At 38.0% G+C, this 20,642-nt stretch overlaps 1 protein-coding gene across 1 annotated transcript in view; it reads right to left on the bottom strand.

Annotated features, from left to right (window-relative positions):
- The window catches only part of csmd2 (CUB and Sushi multiple domains 2), a 393,418-nt gene that overhangs the window by 81,523 nt on the left and 291,253 nt on the right, over window positions 1-20,642 (bottom strand). Inside the window, exons 33-40 of the mRNA XM_053492012.1 lie at window positions 17,250-17,345; window positions 15,833-16,036; window positions 13,016-13,140; window positions 8,081-8,177; window positions 4,423-4,527; window positions 2,721-2,839; window positions 2,346-2,415; window positions 483-599 (exon numbers count right to left, since the gene is read on the bottom strand). Of these exons, the coding sequence (XP_053347987.1) occupies window positions 483-599; window positions 2,346-2,415; window positions 2,721-2,839; window positions 4,423-4,527; window positions 8,081-8,177; window positions 13,016-13,140; window positions 15,833-16,036; window positions 17,250-17,345 (933 nt within the window). The remainder of the gene's footprint in view (window positions 1-482; window positions 600-2,345; window positions 2,416-2,720; window positions 2,840-4,422; window positions 4,528-8,080; window positions 8,178-13,015; window positions 13,141-15,832; window positions 16,037-17,249; window positions 17,346-20,642) is intronic.

Genomic DNA, 20,642 nt, shown 5'->3' with positions numbered 1-20,642 from the left:
GGTGTTTAAAATAAAATTCAGTTTAATTCTTCATAGGTTGTGTTGAAACAATGATATGCCACTCTATATTGCACAATCCTGATCCACATATATTAAACATAAAAACAAAATAAAAGGCTAAAATTACCCACAATGCTATTCGACTACCTGCTGATAGTCTCTGCCTATATAATTATAGCTGCAGCACATTCTGGAACTTTGAATCCACGGTTTGCAGTCTCCACTGATTCTAACGATGGTGAACACTGCTGGAAAGCAGTGAGTGCAAAAGGAGCTTTTGTGCATTTGTTTTACCAACTAACTGTGAAACATGACCATTATTCATTATGGTTGAGAATGCAATTCATTTTTTCTCCATAAACACAAGCACTATTACACTAGTAATGCCTCCATGTGATATTTAAAACATTAAAAACATCAAAACATAACAGATATTTAAATATTTTTTTAATGGGATGCCATGGTTGTGTCCTTATCCATACCATAGCCGACTGGTAGGTAGATCCTCCAGGTGCAGTCGCTGTTGCTAGGGTAGTTTCCAGGGAAACCAGGACTCAGGATGGTTCCTTCCATGTCCTCCCTGATCCCACCACACTGTGCTGCAGAAATGTACAATGCAGAAAAAAAAATCATCAGGAAGAATATGAAAATAGTTATACTTTAATATATATAACATTTACAGGTACGTACAACACGAGTCTAATTTTGTGCTGCGCTAGCCTTTTTCACATCCAAGAAGTTCCTTCATTTGTTCTAGCTGACCTTTCACACACCTAGAGTCCCACACCTTCTCATACTCTTCTTTTAGTGCTCTGTGTCAAACACATTGACGGATTTCAGCATCACTGTGATTAAAGCCTTGGCAAGGCTCTGTGAATACAACCCATGATACCTCACAGAGAACAGAAAGGCTCAAACTGTTCCGCATGTCTGGACAATCAGAAGCTCTCCGGAAAATGCTTATGCTGGTGCGAGCTATGACTCTCTCCAGTACTTCTGCCAATTGTAGCGTGAGACGGAACTAATTAGTACCGAGTAGGTCACAGCCATTACTCATGTTTGTCAAAAGCCATGCATCGCAATTGTGACATGGCATTCATGTTCACTCTTCACTCTCACTCTATCTTTAACACGGCACACACACACACATATTCTTTCATAAAGTGTATTGAAACTGTATCTATTCTATAGCAGTCGTGGTTAGAGTAGCGTTTACTGTTGCACAAGGTCTTGATGTTGTTACTGCGGTGTAAGAAGGACCCACCTGAGAGCTGACAGATAGATGAGTGGCCTTGAGGGCCCTTTTAATGACATGCCTGCCACTATGGAGCAGAAGACTTATAAAATACTGAAACGGTTTCCATTTGAATCAGACGGATGGCAGCAAAAGCAATAAACTCCTTACTGTCAGAAGACATGAATATGCCAGGACAAACCTGTTTGCATGAAGGGAGTTTTATTGCAGGAGCCTCTATTTATCAATCCAAAGGAAATCGTGGGTATCTGTGAGCCCAGGTATATGGAAGAAATGATTGTTGTGGTTGTCAGGCTTCATATACTATATAGGTAAGTTAAAGGAATTTGTGTGCTCCACCCTGGTAGTTGTCACGTGATAGGAAACAACTGGCTACTGAGTTAGGAAAAAAATAAAGTGGGAAAAAAAACAGGAATTATTATAACTCAGATCACTGTGCAAAATACAGCGATAGCGCTGTGAACAGAATTAATCTGCTCCAGAGGCGAATTCTTAAGGTGTATTATGGAACTCATTTCCCCATAGGAAATAATGTAAATGCAGATAATACATCCTAGCCACCAAAACATTTAGAAAAGACATGTAAATAATGTCAATTATAAAATAAATAGACAATAAACCTCACTAAACACTAATTTATAATTCCTCTTGGCACCAGCTCCTCCTAAAACGAAACTAAAATGAACGACCTTTTGTTCTTGCTACCGTCCTAGATAACATTCTTAGAAACCGTAGTACTATATCTTCACTAAATCGTGCACAAAATAAAAAATAAATAAATAAACAACAAATGTTAACTCACTTTGCTTGGTTTTCCACTGACGAAAACAAGCTTCAAGGTTTACCGTAACTTGATAGGTAGCTAGGTTTGTTCGCTGCCAGACAAATTTCTTGCAAAATTAAATTTCTTAAAGCGAAAGAATTTGTAAAAAAAAAGAGACGTTCATATGCAGATCTTCCACTGTATGTTATTAGACATGTATATAATCAGCTTTGCCTTTATGTTTGTCGTGTTTAGAGCCCTCAAACTGCGGCTTAGGGGATTCAAACATACAGTAAACTACATTCAAGGTAATGAAAAGGTCCATACCAATGCAGAGTGGTGGAGGATAGTTCCAGCGTCGGACTGTTCCTGGCATGCAGGTGATATGTGACACTCCCTGCCAAGGAAATCACATGACAATAAATCAATATTATAATTTGTTGATCACTCCATTCGTTTTTATTAATACCTGCTCACTTTTTTTGCTCAGTCCTGTAATTCACGTCTCGTTTAGAGTGCACTTTGAAAAGAGCTTTGATCTGTTGTTTTGGCCATAGTGAAAAAAAAAAAAAAAGAAGAAGAAGCGAGTCTCAAAGTGAGCCTCAAAGTCAAGCCCTCAAAACACCCCACTATTGCACAGCTGTTCAGAAATGCTTCTCTTGAGTGGTTATGTATCGAGTGGTAAACACTTAGCTGGCTCACCTGTAAAGTATATCCAGGATCACACTGGAAGGACACGACATTGTTCATCTGTAAACGCTCTCCCACTTTGAAACCGTTCATGGGTATAACTGGTTCAGGACAGCTTGTGAGGGACACCGCTGGAGAAGGGGAAAAAAGACATAATGGATATGAAGATATTTCCTTAGAGCTTTTATTTCTGTTGTGTAATAAATTAACTTGTGTGAGAATCCGATTTAAATTCCATATTATCACATCAGTGGACTCAAAGAAATGATTAGAGCAGTGGTCTACACTCACACAAACACACACACACACACACACACACACACACACACACACACACACACACACACATACACTGACTAGGTAACAATATAAATTTTTTTTCTATTGATTTTTTTTCCCGCTGATCATTAGACACAAAAATATGCCACCTGATAATACAAGACCTGACTTCACTTAAATAGATCAGTGGAAAATTGCTGCACATGACAATCCACTGGCTAATGTAATAAATCTAATATCCTTAGAAGTGCATTTAGATATAAACTAATCAGACCTAATATTAAAACCACCTGCCCAATATTGCGGAAGTCCCCATTCTGTACTAAAACGGCTCTAAACCATCATGGACATAGAGACTACAAGAACTCTGAAGGTGTTTTGGGTTATCTGGTACTACGATATTGGCAGCAGATACTTTACATACTGTAAATTTTGAAGTGGGGAATTCATAGATCGGACTTGTTTGTCTGACAGATCCTGGATCAGATTAAGATCTGGGGAATTTGTAGGCCAATTCAACAACTTAAACTGACCAGATTTTAATATGATGCTTTTTACGATATACAGGACAGCATTAACAAAAGTATTAAGACAACATATGCCATGTATATGTTGTAATTCTCCCTGTGCACAAAACAGGTGGTGTCAGTAATTAGCTCCAGCCTATTTGGCTGAAAAGTTGTGCTAATTAAAATTGGCTGGTATAGCTGATGGCGGCATGGTGGCTTAATGGTTATAACTGTTGCCTTGTGCCTCTAGGTCCTGGGTTTGATTCCCATGTCGGGACTGTGTGCATGGATTTTGCATGTTGTGGGTGGGTTTCCTCAGGATTCTCCAGTTTCCTCCCACAGTCCAAAGACATGCAGGTTAGGCTAATTGGCGATCCAAAATTGTAGTGTCCCTGTAGTGTGAATGTTGATGTTCTACCACAGTTGTACAAAATGGGAATAAAAACAATAATTAACATTGGCCTTCATGGTCCCTGGTTGGACTACAGAGGTTTCTAGATGAATGGATGGTACAGTTAATGGATAGAATAAACATGTGGCAGGACTTTTACTTTCTGATGTCAGGTTGTCCACCTTTGAACAAAAATCCATTTGTTCCCAAGTGGTACTGTAAATTTCTATAGATGATCTTTAGAAAGGAATCAAGGAAGCAATACCAACCAACATAAGCAAGTAACACCAGAGTACTGCAGACATCTTTTTGACTCTATGCCCAGCCAAATCCAGCGGATTTTCAAGAATAATGGACTTTATACTAAATATTGGAATTTTAGTATTGTAATGAGTTGTGGAGGTGACATCAGGGCTTATTGTAATGCTACAGCATACATATATTGTTTCTGTGATGTGATGGTCTGGTGTCCATACGGTGTACTTTCTATACTGAATAAAACAGCATTAAGGTACAGAATGCTCTCTGCTCTTACTCTTGTACTCCAGCCTGAAGCCAGCCGCTGACACACTGATGTCGGAAAAGAAATGTAGGTACAGCTGGTTGGATGTGCTGTTCAGAAGTGCTGGTACGGAGGTTCCTAGAGAGAATGGAGAGTGAAATATATGCTGGTTGTTAGAGCATGATTTGCATTTAAGGCAATGCCTTTAATGGTAAGAAAAATTTGTACTACTGCAAAAAACATTAACACAGCAAGCATTTATTCATTAGGTGGCTGGCAGGAGATTTATCTGAAGTGATTTAAGAATACAATCCAGGCTAATATATCAGGATGAAGAACCTCGGATGCAGCAGTAGATCTGGGATATTAAATCAGTTGTAGGATTTGAGCTCAATAAAAGTAAGATATCGATGCCTCGCCTGTTATGACAAACACGGATCTATTCTTAACTGAAAAGTACAGAACTATTTAAATATTTGCTTGTTTTATGGTTTTTATGTCTATAGCAGGAGTTTACACATTTTTTGTAGGCACATACTCCTTTAAGTGAAACCTAAATTCCCTGAAAACCCACAGGAGATTGACAAAGGGCGTTCAAGCCAAACTGGGACTTCTGATAAACTTTCCAACAAATGAAGGCATAAAACCGACTGATGTTTACAGAAAACTTCAAGCATAGTACAGTGATGAGACTCTTCAAAGAAGTAAAATATTACTGTAGACTTGAAAGACTCCGGATAACATGTCGTCAACTTATAGGAACTCAGCTGGGAGTTATTGCCACATCCCCCATACAGTCCTGACCTCCAAGTGATTTCCGCATTATGGGCCAATAAAGAAGTTCCTGGGAGGCCAGAGTTTCAGACGTAAGGCAGGAAGTCCGATCATGGCTCTGGCGTACTGAGAAAATCTTCTACCGCAGTAATGCTGTACAAGCGCTAGTGAAATGCTGGGCTGAGTGCATTAGTCTAGCAGAGTAAAAGGAATACTTTATCTATACTGTATAGGAAAATAAAGGTATTATTTACGCTCATTACTGTGTTCTGTTATGCTGCACAATCAAATGTCCCAGTTTGACCTGAATTTGACCTGTATTTTATATACATGTATGCAAATTGACTTTATTACAGCCATAAAGTTATTCTAATACTGTTCACAGGCAGAATACATTGGATCAGTAAAGTAAGTCAACAAAAACACATTAACTATAGGCTTAAATTTAATGATTTTATTAAACAATCAATTTAAGTGACCAGTTAAAAAATAACTTAAAATGATATATTTTTTGACTGGTCACTTAAATTGATTGTTTTAATAAAATCTTCAAATTTAAGCCTATAGTTAATGTGTTTTTGTTGACTTACTTTACTGATCCAATGTAATAATAATAATAATAATAATAAAAATGGGTTATGATTTCCATCAGCGTAACTAATTTTAATATCACCCCCCCCTCTGGCTATTGAACTCCAGAGAGTCCCGGAAACCTGCTGTGAAAACCACTGGTGTAAATGACCTCATTCTGTGCTACTTGAAAGCATTTAACACACATGCACACATGCACACCTATTTACACAATGTCAGCTTTGTGCTTTTTAAAATCTTGTTACAATTTGTTCAGGCCAAAAGAAAATCCCAAATTGAAAAACTGAGTTCATCCCCGTCAGTGCCTCGAGGCTGCCTGAAGACACTCTCTATCTGAAGTACAGAAGGTGTCAATCTGATTACCACCCCTTTGTTTTTCTTAAGACTGCAGTCTTTTTTTCTTTTTTTTAAATTGCAGATGTATTATTCACACAGTTCTCTAGGGCACGTCTAACATTTGTCCAAGGTTGTATTCAATTTAAACAAAACCTAATTTCTGTTCGCATGAAAAAAAACTCCAAAGCCTGTAAATCATAACGGTATTTATAGCTAGATTTTATATGCATAAAGAGCAGCTTTTTACTTTATATTTAAAAAATGGTAAATAGTTAACATTAAATCCATGTTCATGAATATACAGTTTAGATGGAAACTGTTCATATTTTTCCACATTTTGTTGTGTTTCACACTCATCTTAAAGTCATGGGACCATTTTCAGGCCTCTCCAGAGATGAGTTTCAGGTCCAGGAACTTTCACAGAGTGGTTCAGAAGCCACTCATGAGTTTTACTTGTGGCATGCTTCAGGTCGTTGTTTTATTAAGATGTAAACTGTCGCCCCAGCCTGAGACCCTGAGCACTCAGGAGAAGATTCTTACTCAGGATAGCTCTTCACTTTTCTGCATCCATTTTCCCTGCTATACTGACTGGGACTGAATAATCTCTCAGTAACAATCACAGAAAAAGCCCCCCATGGCCTGATGCTCCCACCAGCATGTTTGACTGTAGGGATGCTTTTAATAAGGTGATGTGCAGTGCCTGATTTCCTGATTCGAAATACTTTAGTCTTTGTGTCATCGGACCAGAGTACTTTGTTTCATATGGTCTAAGAATCCTCCAATAGATTTGAAAAACTGTGTTTTTAGTGAGGAATGGTTGCTGTGTAACACCTTACAGTATATGAACAGGTGTATACGTTTCAGACTTCTGTACTGTAGGTTGTAGAAGAATCTCATGGGCTACTCATAGTGGTGGGATGCACCAGCGCTCAATTGCAAGTGACCTAACAAAGGGTCTGGATACTTATAAAAAAATGGGATATTTCAGTTTTAAAAATTAATTTAAAACCATTTAAAGAAACATGACATGAAAGGGTCAGAATTTTTTTTAGCTGGCACGTTATATTAAAATAAGTGAGCACCACATTACCTACTGCTTTGTGTACTGGCTCACTTAATGTATTATGAAATAAGCATTAGTTTAGCATATTTTATAGTTTACCGAATTTTCAAACCTAGCTGGTCAAAGGGTGTTGATTTATTTTCTATAAAACTACAGATCAGACAGCAAACATTAGACAGCAACTGAGACAGGACTACAACCAAAAAAATGGTGGATGGAAAAATGTATACCAACCCCCTCCCCCTTCACCCCAACATTAAATGTAACTATGGCTAAAATGTACAACGTGTAATTCCATGACACATTTTCAACATGTTAAAAGTGCAATTGTTCCCTTTATTGTCATATGAATATCAATATATAATAGTGAGGTTTGGAAGGAGAAGAAAAAATGGTGAGATGTTGTTGTAGAAAAAAAAATCTGTATCATTGTTGGAAAATAGGGATAAATCACATTAAACTAAATATTTTTCTACAATATCACATTCGTATTGTCTTCCTTTAATAAAGCTGCAACTTTTTATTGTTTGTGATCTTTATCTCCTAGATATGAGCACACAAACATTCATCATTGTTGTAACTACATGTCTTTCCTATTTGTTTCACTGTATTTACTGAGTACTTAAATTCAGTTCTTGAATATTAAATCTTTAGATAAATAACTCTTTATAATATACTTCGTATAATACTTCTCTTAGGCTCTAAAAGGTTTTCAAACTAAATTTTAAATTTAAGTACTTTCACTGACATTGGTGCATTCTGAAAATACAAAAGTTATATTTAAATTAATGTAGAATATTGCAACCTACTAGAAATTAGAAACAAACAGTTATCTTACTTTAACTAGAGAAGAGGATGGGGATAGTGATTTGCATCAACCTTAAATAAGGCAATATTAAATAAACCAGTGTTAAAATAGCAGCCTACCTGAGAAGCTCCCCAGCATGGCGTCAGTGTTGTCGCCCCCGTCAAACACCTCCAGCGAGTCCCAGTTCTGCTCGGTCACAAAGCTGATCACCTGGATCTGCCGGAGACAATAAAGAACACATTCAGGTTCCGTTAGCATGGAGCATCAGCTAATTGGAGGGTGACTCACAGCTCTCAGTGTGCAGCCTAAAAGTTTTTGGGTGAAATGAGAGACAGATACCTTTAAGCCTCATACCGAGTGCTCTTGAAATCTAAAAACAGATTCCCTCTTCTTCCTGCACTGCATAACCTCAAAAGAAGGCTTTTTTTTTCACTCACTGAACTGTCAATGAGCAGCCCAGCAAATATTTTGGCAGGCATCTATTTTCACCTCATCCTCAAAATGAGTGAAAAAAAGAAAAACGGAAGAAAAAAAAAAACTAGACCGTCACACTGGCGTTGCTGTGACTATCTCTGGGATACTGTCAGGTTTTATCCGTCTGTAGTACGATGCTTTGTTTATTTGTGCTTGCTTTAAATGTGAGGAGCTCTATATCCACAGCACAGGAAAATTCACAAATTGTATTATAGGGATTGGCCATATTTATTTTTCTTCTTTCCTCCCTCCCGCCTCACACACACATCAGTAAAAAACCCATGTTGGGGTTTACAAAGTACATACAGATATTCCATCACATACAAACATTCGAGTTACAAACTTTCTAATGATACAAACATGTCCGTAAGTACATTTACAAAATATCTATACACTATTATTAGCTTCCTTGGTACAAGCTATAGCATTTTAATAGGCCAATCTTATAAACAGCAATAGACCCATAGACCCATCTGGTTGGGGGGGTAATTTTTGCAGACATTCAACACTGAGGTCAAGCTGAGCTCAGATGGCCCTTCTTCCATATCATACCACTTCCATATCATCTCTCATCTATCCCTGTCACTCACTGACATCTTCCACTCCATCAGTCTGCTTGCATTTCACTTTCAATCTCTCTCCTGCATAACCTCTCACTTTTCATCAGTCCTTACCATTCGTTCTTTTTGAGGATCCCAGATTCTACATGCTTTTCGCTTCCCTGTTAGATATAAACAGACCTCCAAGACACAATAGATAACTCAGTAAAAACTCTGCAAGCTCTTAACATCATAGTAGCTTTCGTTAATTTATGTCGTACAGTATGTAGGACCTTGGTCCTGGAGGAACGTTGTTTCATTTCACTGTTCACTTAACTGTACTGTATGTGGCTGAAATGATAATAGAAGCGTACTTGACTTGACCTATTTCTTCTCTACTTGATTAGAAGTGCCCTTGTGTATTCCCCATTTCTGAATAATGGCCATCACAGCTGGCAATAATATTTTTAAACACTACATTTTATTTCTGCATTTAGCCTTTTTCCTGATCTCACATACTTTTTAAATGAACTACTCGCATATTTAACCCTGTGTAAAATGTATCCATCAAATAAGACAGTAAGTAAGCATGTGTTTTTATACGTATGCCTAAAGGCACATTTCAACTAATACTAATGGTGATGCAAACTTTTGAGCTTGCTTACAAAGATAAATGGCTGATATGCACCCAGTTGCTCTAAGACAAATGTTGTAATAGGTCTGCAACAAAAAACACCTGTAAATGAACATGAATTTTGCCATTAAGAACAAAATTCCACAAGGACATACAGTAATCACATAAAGAGGAGATTTTATATCTGGGTACAGTACATTCTTAAGAGCTCACTTGCTCGAAAAGACTTCTATTTGCATCATCCTTTCCGTGTGTCATGATTAAATGCACTAAGCTGTATCTTGTGACCAATACTTAAAAAAAAAAAAAAAAACCTAGAGAACAAAGTGTTTGTAAAGATTGTCGCTTTAATAAAAAGGAACATAACTGGACCTTAAGGGCCACTGTTGTAGACTGACAGTGTTGGAGCAAATATCTATCAGATTTACTTAAGAACTAAAGATTGTTCTAGTTCTCATCCCTCCTATGTAAGGGAGTACATGAGCAAGATTGAGCAAGCAACACTGTTGCACAATAGACTGTATATAATCCAGGCAAGGGAGTAAATGTTTTGTAGAGGGGATAAATGATTCGGCCCAGCTGCCAAGAAAGATCAGAAACCACTTTATAGCCAAACTGAAGGTGCCACGAAGGCAAAATTGGACAGAGTTATGAACCATGACGGCAGGAATTAAGGGCTTTAAAAATACTGATTGAAATCCTAGAATGAAGGACATCTGTACCTTGTTTTTAAGATTTTACACTTTAATAACCTGCACTAAAGCAAAAAAGAAAAAAAAATCAATGACGGTAAAAAATAAAAAAAAGAGCCTGAAATATGGCATTGCACTCGGTATGAAATGTCTAAAAAGACTTATTATTTACTGTAGGTGCAGTCCATTTCAAAGTGCCACTTCAAATGAAGAAATGACCATGGCAGCCATTTGAAAGGTTGAAGCATTTACTTGGAAAGGTCACTAAAAAAGTCATTTATGGAGAGAACAACTGATGGACATTTTAGACATTTGATGGATCCTACAGTACCAAGAAACTTTGCACTGTTTTTAAACTGGTGGTTAGATAAACCTATTGTTTGAGCATTATATTTTGTAACACATTTGTACATAAACTTCCCAGCCAAAAAATAAATAAAAATCACGCACACACTAATATTTCACTGAACCACTTTTGCTATGATCATCGGAGTGGCATCATTTTGATAAGCTTAATCAATGTTACAACATTTATTTTTGTCCAGAGTCATATTCATTTCTCTCTAAGATCTTGTATTGTTGATGAGTTGGACATCTGAGTAAGATCTTTTCTGGCACACCTCAAATATTCTAATGGGGTTAAGGTCTGGTCTCTGTGGTGACTGGACCGATCCTCCTGAATGACAATTTCACTATTTGAGCCTGATGAATTATGGCATTGTCATCTTGGAATGACCACAGCCTCTGAAAATTTTCAACATGGCCGTTTAATAAATAAGAAGCTACTTACTGCACCAGTTAGGGTTTAATAACTTGTTGCCAGATGATCCATATTAATCTGTCGGAATGATTTAATGAAAAGCTGTTAACTATTTACTTAGTTAAATCCGGGTGGTGACTTTTTTTCTTGGCTGGGTAGTGCGTCATTGCAAATTTGTTAAAAGTTACCATACAAATATATTGTGAACTGCAACTGGTAAAAAAAATAGCATTGGCATAGGGAAATGTTTGTAAATTGAACTTCAATGAACTGGTCTAGTTTACATCAATTAACTGTTGTATAGTGCATTTAGGCACTAGTTCAGGCGTCAAAAATGGTGCTTTCTTTTAACCAAATATACAATATTTAAGGGACACAAATACTGACACAGACGCACTATTAAGTCTCTGTGAAGTAATATTTGTAATTTTGTAACATTTGTAATCATTTGCACCACATAATGGAGATTTCTGTTCACAGTGAATGAGCAATAGTAACTCGATGTTTTGGGCTTCGTGTTACTGATTGGAACATTTTCCTAGTGGCGACTACAACTACAAAGCGTTTGTAGAAACCATTCTTTATGACCACGTAAGGAGAAGGAAGTCCTTTAGAATGTAGCATCTGCTCTGGTTTAAATTAACACTGAAATAACTGCTAATCACATGCCATCAAGTATTAGTAAATATGCATGCACAGTAAAGATAGGAGAAAAAAAAACTGATTCAGATACATATCCCGTGTGATTCTTGTGTGTGGCAATTCCAGGTACTGATTTCAAAATCAAATTTTTTACATTAATTTTGAATGTATGTACAGTATGTTTGCATTTGGGGTGGTAACATGGTGCCATTCCTGTATAATCCTACAGATGTCGTGTAGTGGTGGGTAGTAACGAGTTACATTTACTCCATTACATTTACTTAAGTAACTTTTTGTAAAAAATTTACTTCTATGAGTAGTTTTACTGCACCATACTTTTTTACTTTTACTTAGATTTAGGAACGCTATTCTCACTCCACTACATTCGGCTTCACTCGACTCATTACGTTTCCAACCATTTATTTGACACTTTAGATATTGTTTGTTTACATGACTGTATTTCACCAATCAGACGGAGCAACAATAATCACATGACACACGAACCGCATGGAGTCAAATGACCACACAGAAGGGGAAGTGGGGGGTGAATCGTCTTCAGCAGTGGTAGACAGTAAAGCAAACAAACATGGCAAGTTTAGCTGTTTTATTTAATTTTGCAATCTTAACATATATAATTAGCAAACAAGAGGCTTAAAAACTAGAGGCTAAAGTTTCTTACATTTGTTCTGCTGTCTCAAGTGAGACCTCTTGTACATGTTCCAATGTTATTTTCTATCTGTTGAGCCATTTGGGGGGAACTGAATATACAGTATATCTTACACTGGAAATAGTTTACAATGTTTAAACATGCATATCTGACCTACAGTAGGTAGTTATTTTAAAAGCTTTATATTGTGAAAAAAAAAAGATAAAAAAAGTTTTGTTTCTTATTCCTTAATTTTCTACTTTGTAAAAATATTCAGTTCTATTCATTTATTTAATTACATTTATTTCATTTATTTTATTATTTGGAAATGTCTCAATTTGTACATTATTTTATCATTTTGTCTGACTGCTTACATAATTATAAAAAAGAAAAAATCTGACATTATGATGAAACAGTTACTCAGTACCAGTATCTTTTCACTGAATACTTTTTTACTTCTACTTGAGCAATATCATTTTGAATTGTATTACTGAAAATAACTGCTTGGCAGCGGAGCCATGATGCCCGCTGAGAGAACACGGCTTGGACAAATCAAAATGGACCACCAGATTTTTCACCTTCAAAGCTGAGAAATAACTTGGACAAAGTCTCTTATTTATTTTTCATTAAAACTTTGAGATGCATTGTACTTTGTAGAGGAACGTACCTGTATCCCCGATCCCTCAGGAACAGTGATTTTCCACACACAGCTCAGGGTGTTCAGATAGGGCTCAGGGTAACCAGGAGACAGAATGGTGCCTGTGCGCTGGGTCAGATTTCCCCCACAGGGAACTGAAATAAAACCAAAAAAATGTCATTATAAGTAAATGCAGAAATAACACACAGGTACTGGCTTCTCTGCTGGAGCTCCCAGGGCCAAACATCTGGCAGCTGCAGTGGAGCGCACGGGTAAGCATCTGTAATATCAGTGTGTATGTGTGTGTGCATCTCAGTGTATGGTGTACCTGCAATGGCACCTGTACTGTAGTTTGTGTGTGTGTGTGTGTGTGTATATATGTGTGTGTGTGGAGTGTGCTAATAGTGCTGGAGGCCATGGCAAGCTTGTTAGGCAGGCAGGGGAAGGTGTGTGAGACAGGATCCTCTCAGGAGGAGAACCCTCAAGTATATTTGCCATCGCTCTTCTCCCAGAGGGCCCCAGAGGAAAAAAAAAAAGCTACACAGCCATATCAAATTCTCATACACATACAATACACACTGAACCAAACCTGCAAAATATTAAACACACTCCCAATACACTAGAACATGAAGCAAATTTGGTATTTATTCCATTGAAAAAGGAGCACGAGTTACACAACAATCATACCCGTTCTAAAAATGTGCTCACTGGTAACCTCATTATGAAGATTAAATAATGTATCATGCTGCAATGGCAGTGCAACATTCTCAATTATTCGAGTATGACAACTGGCAAGATCTTTTTAAAACAGACTTTTTAAGGAGCTTCACTGAATAATTAATTAATTCAAAGTGCATAAACATTTCTCTGATCAATATCTGCCCGAAATGTTTGTATGTCACATTTGTTATTGCATAGTTCATCTCAAATAACGTGACACAAAATGCTGGAGAAATAAACTGCTTTCTAAATGCCACATTTTGCATATGATTAGAGCGAGTATTGTGTTCAGAACAGAAATGAAACAAGGTAAGCACTACAGAACACTACAGTCTGTATACACACATGTTGTTCTTCTTTCAGTTGCTCCCGTTAAGGAATGGCCCATCAAACAGTGGACCATCTGATCCACACATTTGACTTAGTACAGATTTTGTGCCAGATGCCATTCCTGACACAACCCTCCCACTTTGATCCACGGCTGGGCTAGGGGCATCGGCTGGGAATTGAACGCGGGTCTTTCACATAACAGATGAGAAGCCTACTACTGAGCCCCGAAAGGCCCAAACGTTTTGAACTCAGGAACAGCCATCTCCAGGAGACACATAGCTTTGGAGTAGGTTGAGGAAATGCAGTTCTGCCTGGATATCTACTGTATTTTTGAATATATATACTGCGATCAATTGGCACCTTGTGCAGGGTGTACCCTGCCTTGTGCCCTAAGACTCCTAGGATGCAGATATAATGTATGTTGCCAGTAACATCCAAGTCAGGTGAATAGTGCATGAATTTTAAAACTTTTTATGTTTTTGTTAAAAAAAAAAAAAAAAAAAAAAACTGAAATGCTTTTGATGCATGCTCTGGTCCATTGTTTATATCTGCACAGTGGATTAAGTTTAATAGATTATGTGACACTGTTGAATTTGTCCTGTTGCTTTTCTTCTCTAAGAGAACCAGTTCCACATTCACGGTATAAGGTGAGGTGGAATGCTTTGGATAGTGAGCAGTTACTTACAGTAGATTCTTCATGCCCCTTTCTCTTTATTTTGTAACAATTTCACTTTTGTCTTATCTTTCCTTAGGAGTGCCAATCCATCGCAGGGCACTCTCCCATACAGTACACACACTTACACACTCATTCACACACTACGGGCAATTTGGGAACACCAATTACAGTAGCTTAATCTGCATGTCTTTGGACTGTGGGTGGAAACCAGATCACTTGTTGGAAACCCACCAAGCACAGGGAGAACATGCAAACTCCAAATACACAAAGGTAGGAATTTAATCTGGCCAGGAATCGAACCCGGACGTTGGAGGTGCAAGTTGACAAGGTATGTTAGAAAAAAAATATTCTCTAGTCTTCCTGTTTTTAGGCTTACCAGTGGGTTACATATTGTGGTAAACCATCTGTATAGAGTCTTTTTATAATTGTTGACTTTGACCCAGTTATGTCTACCTCCTGGAGTGTGCCCTTAATATGGCCAATAACCACCAGGGAAAGAAATCTTCAGTCATCCAGCAAAGTTGCACGTTATGGTCAATTTGGTGTTCTCAATCTTATAAGTACAGACTTTTTTAAAAGAATAGACCAAATTAAATTTAAAATCCAAATCGATGCACACATGAAGTAGATTTTATAAATATCTACATGATGCTCATGGTAGCAGCATCTATTTATGTCCTGTGTACTCTCAGCAAAATTCATAGGTAAGGATAAAATGCCACTTTGCCGCACAACATCTGTTTGCTGGTCATATTTATAAAGCCTAGCGCTCCACTGTGACCTGTGTATTTCCACTAGGATGATCTTTATTCCAAGCTTTATTGCCAGTTGCTAGAATAGGAAGGCGACTTCATATTTTAAGAACAAGAACACAACTTAAAAGTACTATACTAAGCCCTATAGTAAAAATCCTATACTGAAATACAAAATCTGCAAAATCAAGAGATGTCTTTTTGCAAGTGATATAAAAAAAAATGTACATTAAAAATGGCATTGCCTTTTCAAAAGACAAGACATACTGTACACTCAGCAAGACTCCTAACTCTGAGTGCTCATGCCTGGGGCAGTACATGTGTGCAGTCGGGATGAAACTACTGCCAGCCCCGGGGGTGTTGTCTCACCTATGCAGCTGGGGATGGTGTTGTTCCACTGTGCCAGGGCATTAGGCACCGTCAGGCACTCGATGGCATTAGGGCCTTCTAGCACATAGCCCGCGTTACATTCGAACCGCACAACAGCTCCTACAGCAAAGTTGTTTCCTGTGCGTCTCCCGTGCCGGGGCTCTGGAACCGAGCTGCACTGAGTCGCACTGGTTCGTGGGACAGCTAGGAGAAACGAAAGAACATCAAGCAGCCTGTGATACTGGGAAATGTCTTTAGAAAATAAATAAATTAATAAAAAATCATGACCTATAACTGTAAATGAAATTTGAAATGAGAATGAACCTATTATGCGCAACAATACTGGGTAATCAAATCTCTTCCTCAGGCTCTTGACCTACTGTACAGGTTTCATATTTCCTATTACAGAAATCTTTACTCTGATTGGTCAGAAGGTGTGATTAATTTTCTATAACAGCAGCTCTTACAATAGTGCTTATAATAACTCAATGCAGGTTATATTTGTGTGTTTATTCTGATTAGTTTTGTACTATATATATATATATAAACATTACTCTCTGAATATATCTGCACCCAAACTGATATATTTATTATTATTATTATTATTATTATTATTATTATTATGTAAGGAATAATTCACCAGGTTTATTCAAAGCTCACATTTTTTATCCATTAGGGACAAAGTAATGTGCTTAGTCTTTAATTTTATTTGAAATTATGAAATATTATACTCGAGTGCTGTTGTACCGAATATCAGCATGCCTATGATATCTTGGGCACAAACTCATGTCTACAACCGCATCATAGCCATACTAATATTCAATACAACAGCACTTCTCGTGTGTAATTGCTCGATTATAATTAAAAATAAGCACATTGCTTTGTTCCTAATAAATAAAAACTGTGAGCTTTGGCTAACCCAAGTGATTTATTGCCTTAATAGTAATAATAATAATAGTAATAATAATAATAATAATAATAATAATAATAATAATAATAATACATAGATACATTTTTGGTGCAGATATATTCACAGGGTAATTGGTAGATAAATGTACAATAGTATGTATGGAATGTGCAGGTTTGAAGAAGAGAAACAGTACAATAATACCACCTCAGATTGTAAAAGCCGGGTCATCTGTTATAGAGATAGAAAGATTGTGAAGCCATGCTGTGAGGAAGGCCCCAAAGCAACCACTAGATTCACTGTGTCATTTGTTAATGTGTGTGTGGTTGCGTGTGTGTATGTGTGTGTGTATGTGCATGTGGGTGAAAGCATGTTTAAATTATTCAGCTTCTTTTCTCCACTTTGGGGCCCACAGTGCTAAGAATGGATGGTGATGGGACTCTCCAGCCCCCTGGGTACTAGATTTGATAAAGCAGCAGCGTGGACAGCAGCCGGAGTTCTCATCAGTACCTTGGTAGACGAGGTGAAAGCCTCTGGATGAGGAGTGTCCTTTAGAGTTGAAGCGAATGAGGATCTGGTTGGACGTGGCCAGTGGCAGGGACTCACCTGCATGAAAATTGAACATTTTTATTAATTAGAGTCGCAGCATTTACCAGCGTCTACAAAACACCAGCGTGTAAAAACACACGCAAGGGCAGTGAGGAAAAAGGAAAAGGCAAAAATTGGGTCAAATTAAAGGGGCATTAAAGAGGTAGAAAAGCTGTCAAATAATGTACCTAAATATAAAAATAATGCTTCTATAGAAACATGCATGAGGATTTTGTATACAGGTGGAAATAGAACTGAACATACAATTAGCTGCACCAGCTAGTATTAATGGAGAGAATGTACCAGCAAGTATATAACCAGCAAATACTATTAAAAGAGATGATGCAATGAAGGATGTAGGGGGGTCAGGGGTAGCTCAGTGGTTATGGTATTGGACTATGGTTCGGAAGATCCCAGGTTCAAACCCCACAACCACCAAGTTACCCCTGTTAGGCCCTTGAGTAAGGCCCTTAACTCTCAACTGCTCAGATGTGTAATGAGATAAAAATGTAAGTCACTGTGGATAAGAGCGTCTGCCAAATGCCTAAATGTAAAATTAAATGTAACCATAGTGCAATGAAGACAGAATGTATATGAGCCTACTGATTGTGACGTCAGCGGAGGAGATCCCTCTCCTAACGCTGTTCTTTGTCTTGGCAGAGCTGAAGCATTCTCTTACTGGAAATGCTGCATGGTTTAGCCAGTAGGTTGTGGAGGGGATGTAAGGTGTTCTCCATGATGGTTAACAGTTTGTAAATCATCCTTCTCTCCACGCACACTCCAGAGGAGTGCCCAATATTGAGCTAGTTTAATGCTGTATGTTATCCAGAGCTAATTAATTAATTAACTCGAATTTATTAATTTGTTTGTAATAAAAAATTTTTAAAAAAATAAGGATTTTATGAACCCCTAGGCGTAGTGGTTAGCACTGTCGCCTTGCACCTCCAGGTTTGATTCCATGCCAGGCTAAATTCCCGTCTCTGTGTGCATGGAGTTTGCATGTTCTCCCCGTGCTTGGTGGGGTTCCTCCGGGTACTCCGGTTTCCTCCCACAGTCCAAAGACATGCAAATTATGCTAATTGGCTTTCCCCAAATTGCCCATAGTGTGTGAATGAGTGTTTAAGTGTGTGTGCCGTAAGATGGATTGGCCCCCTGTCCAGGGTCTACTCTGCCTTGTGCCCTATTGTAAGTCTCCTGGAATAGGCTCTAGGCCCCCAGCGATCCTAAATACATGATAAAGCGTTAAAGAAGATGAGTGACGGAGTGAGTGAGGGAATTCCTCTACAGTGGGATGTGCAGATTCTTGCAGACATACAGAAGAGCCTCAGTTAACAATTAAATATAACAATGCCATGTTATTCATAACTACATTTATGGTTTCTGGTTGAATTTGTTGTTTTTATGTTTATAATATTTAGGCCAAATCTCAAAATCCTTGTTTTTGTCTTCATTTTGTTGTTGTTTTTGTATTATTCAGCCACCATACATATTGGTTGGCTTTTTAGTTGATTAAACCTCAAGAATCAAACTGAAGTGACATCATCGATGCTCAAGGGCAAACCTGATACACGACAGTTATTGCATAAAGATATCATTTGATGGAGGACTGCAAACTGAAGCAAAATGATTCAAACACAATAATCATAATTACCATTAGGCCTGGAATAAACAAATCACCTTCTGTCTATAATATGCTCATATCTCTAAAAGACCTTGCCTTCAACTGCCGGCACTTCATTTTTTCCCTTGCTATGAAATCGATTTTCTCCGGACGAGGAAATCTTTCTGGACACAAATTTATGCATTATATCTTTCATCCTTTCATCCTTATTCTCTCTGCTCTACTTGTGTATCTCATTATTCTGCGTAAGCTCCGTCTCTCAAAGTGTGTGTAGGTGTGTGAGAGCATGAGTTGGGTGAACAGAAAAAAGAAAGATCGACGTCCTCCCACAAGTTTCCTAGGGCTCAGAGGGAATTTTGGATAGCCCAGATTTAGTATTGGCAGGTAGATCACAGAACAGGACATGACACACACCAAGTACAGTAGTGGCATGTGCTTGGTTACACCATCACCACCACCTGAGCCTGGGGCATGCTGGGTAGTTATTAGACCATGGAGCTACGAGCAGCTGTCAGACTGGCAGCTAATAATCTGGACCGGAGCAAGGTGTAGGGAAGCCCTGACTGCTTATTTATTTACACCTGCAGCTTATTTCCGTCGTCCTATTATTATCATCGGTGCTGCCGCAATACAGGGCTGACACTGAAATCCTTCGTGAGAAGAACTTTAATGGCTCAGCGGTGATGCCATCTTGGATGACAACTCCTTCCTGGAGATACTTTATATTTGCTTAGAAAGTGTAGCATGAAATACATTGTGGAGCATTTCGTATTTTGTTATAGATATGTTAAGCTACCTGACAAGTGACTGCCGAAATAACTGTCACTGATACCAGTGTTTGATATATTTCATGATATTCAATGAATATATAAGAGCTAGAAAAACGAATTTTCTTTACTTGCACGCAATATACAGTATTGTTAACGATGCATGACAGGGTAAGCAGTCTTCGTACATTGTGATGGATGTCCATGACAGTCTGAACTCTATCCTATCCTAGACACTTAACGCTCTTTATGTTAATAAAAGCACAATAACTTAAAGAAGGTCCAGCAGGAAAAAGTAAATGCACAGGAGACATATCACCAGGGACAAGCCGAATCTCAGGAGCAAAAACGCTAGGATGCTCAAATGTGTCATGTGAAACAAGGTACTCCCAGAGAGAGAAAAAGAGAGTTTTTTTTTAAATAAAGTTAAAGTTTTTTGCATTTAACTCCACATTTCCCCGCCTGCTTAACTCTGACTTTATGAGTCATTAAGTCTGTTATGTTAAATACAGAAACTCAGTGTTTTCCTCCTCTCAGCTACAGTGCACTCCAATAATTAAGAATTCACACATACAGTAGTTATTGCTGCTGGTAAAAGACCCAGAGAATAAAGTTTAACAGGCTGTTCTCAATTATTTCAAATTGCAACAGAACCATTGTTGGAAACAGCAGGAGGTGACTTTCACATTATGTTCACATTACCAGGCTGACCAGACTTAAAGACAAAAAGATCAGATTTTTTAGGGCTGTCTGAATAATGTTTTTCAGATTGGATCAAAGTCACTTTCCTATGTGGTCGAAGGTCAGACTTGTTCCCGATACGTGGTCCTGCTACTTTAATAAGAACGGGGCAAATCGGAACTGAAGTTTTGGGCATTGACGCCATCAGTCAGCACCGGCAGCATGGGGATTTTAGCTAAAGCTAAG

Source organism: Clarias gariepinus, chromosome 3, assembly GCF_024256425.1.
Source record: "Clarias gariepinus isolate MV-2021 ecotype Netherlands chromosome 3, CGAR_prim_01v2, whole genome shotgun sequence".
NCBI classification, from domain to species: Eukaryota; Metazoa; Chordata; class Actinopteri; order Siluriformes; family Clariidae; genus Clarias; species Clarias gariepinus.
Note: the sequence above shows the minus strand (reverse complement) of the source record. Positions and strands in the feature narration are given on the sequence as shown.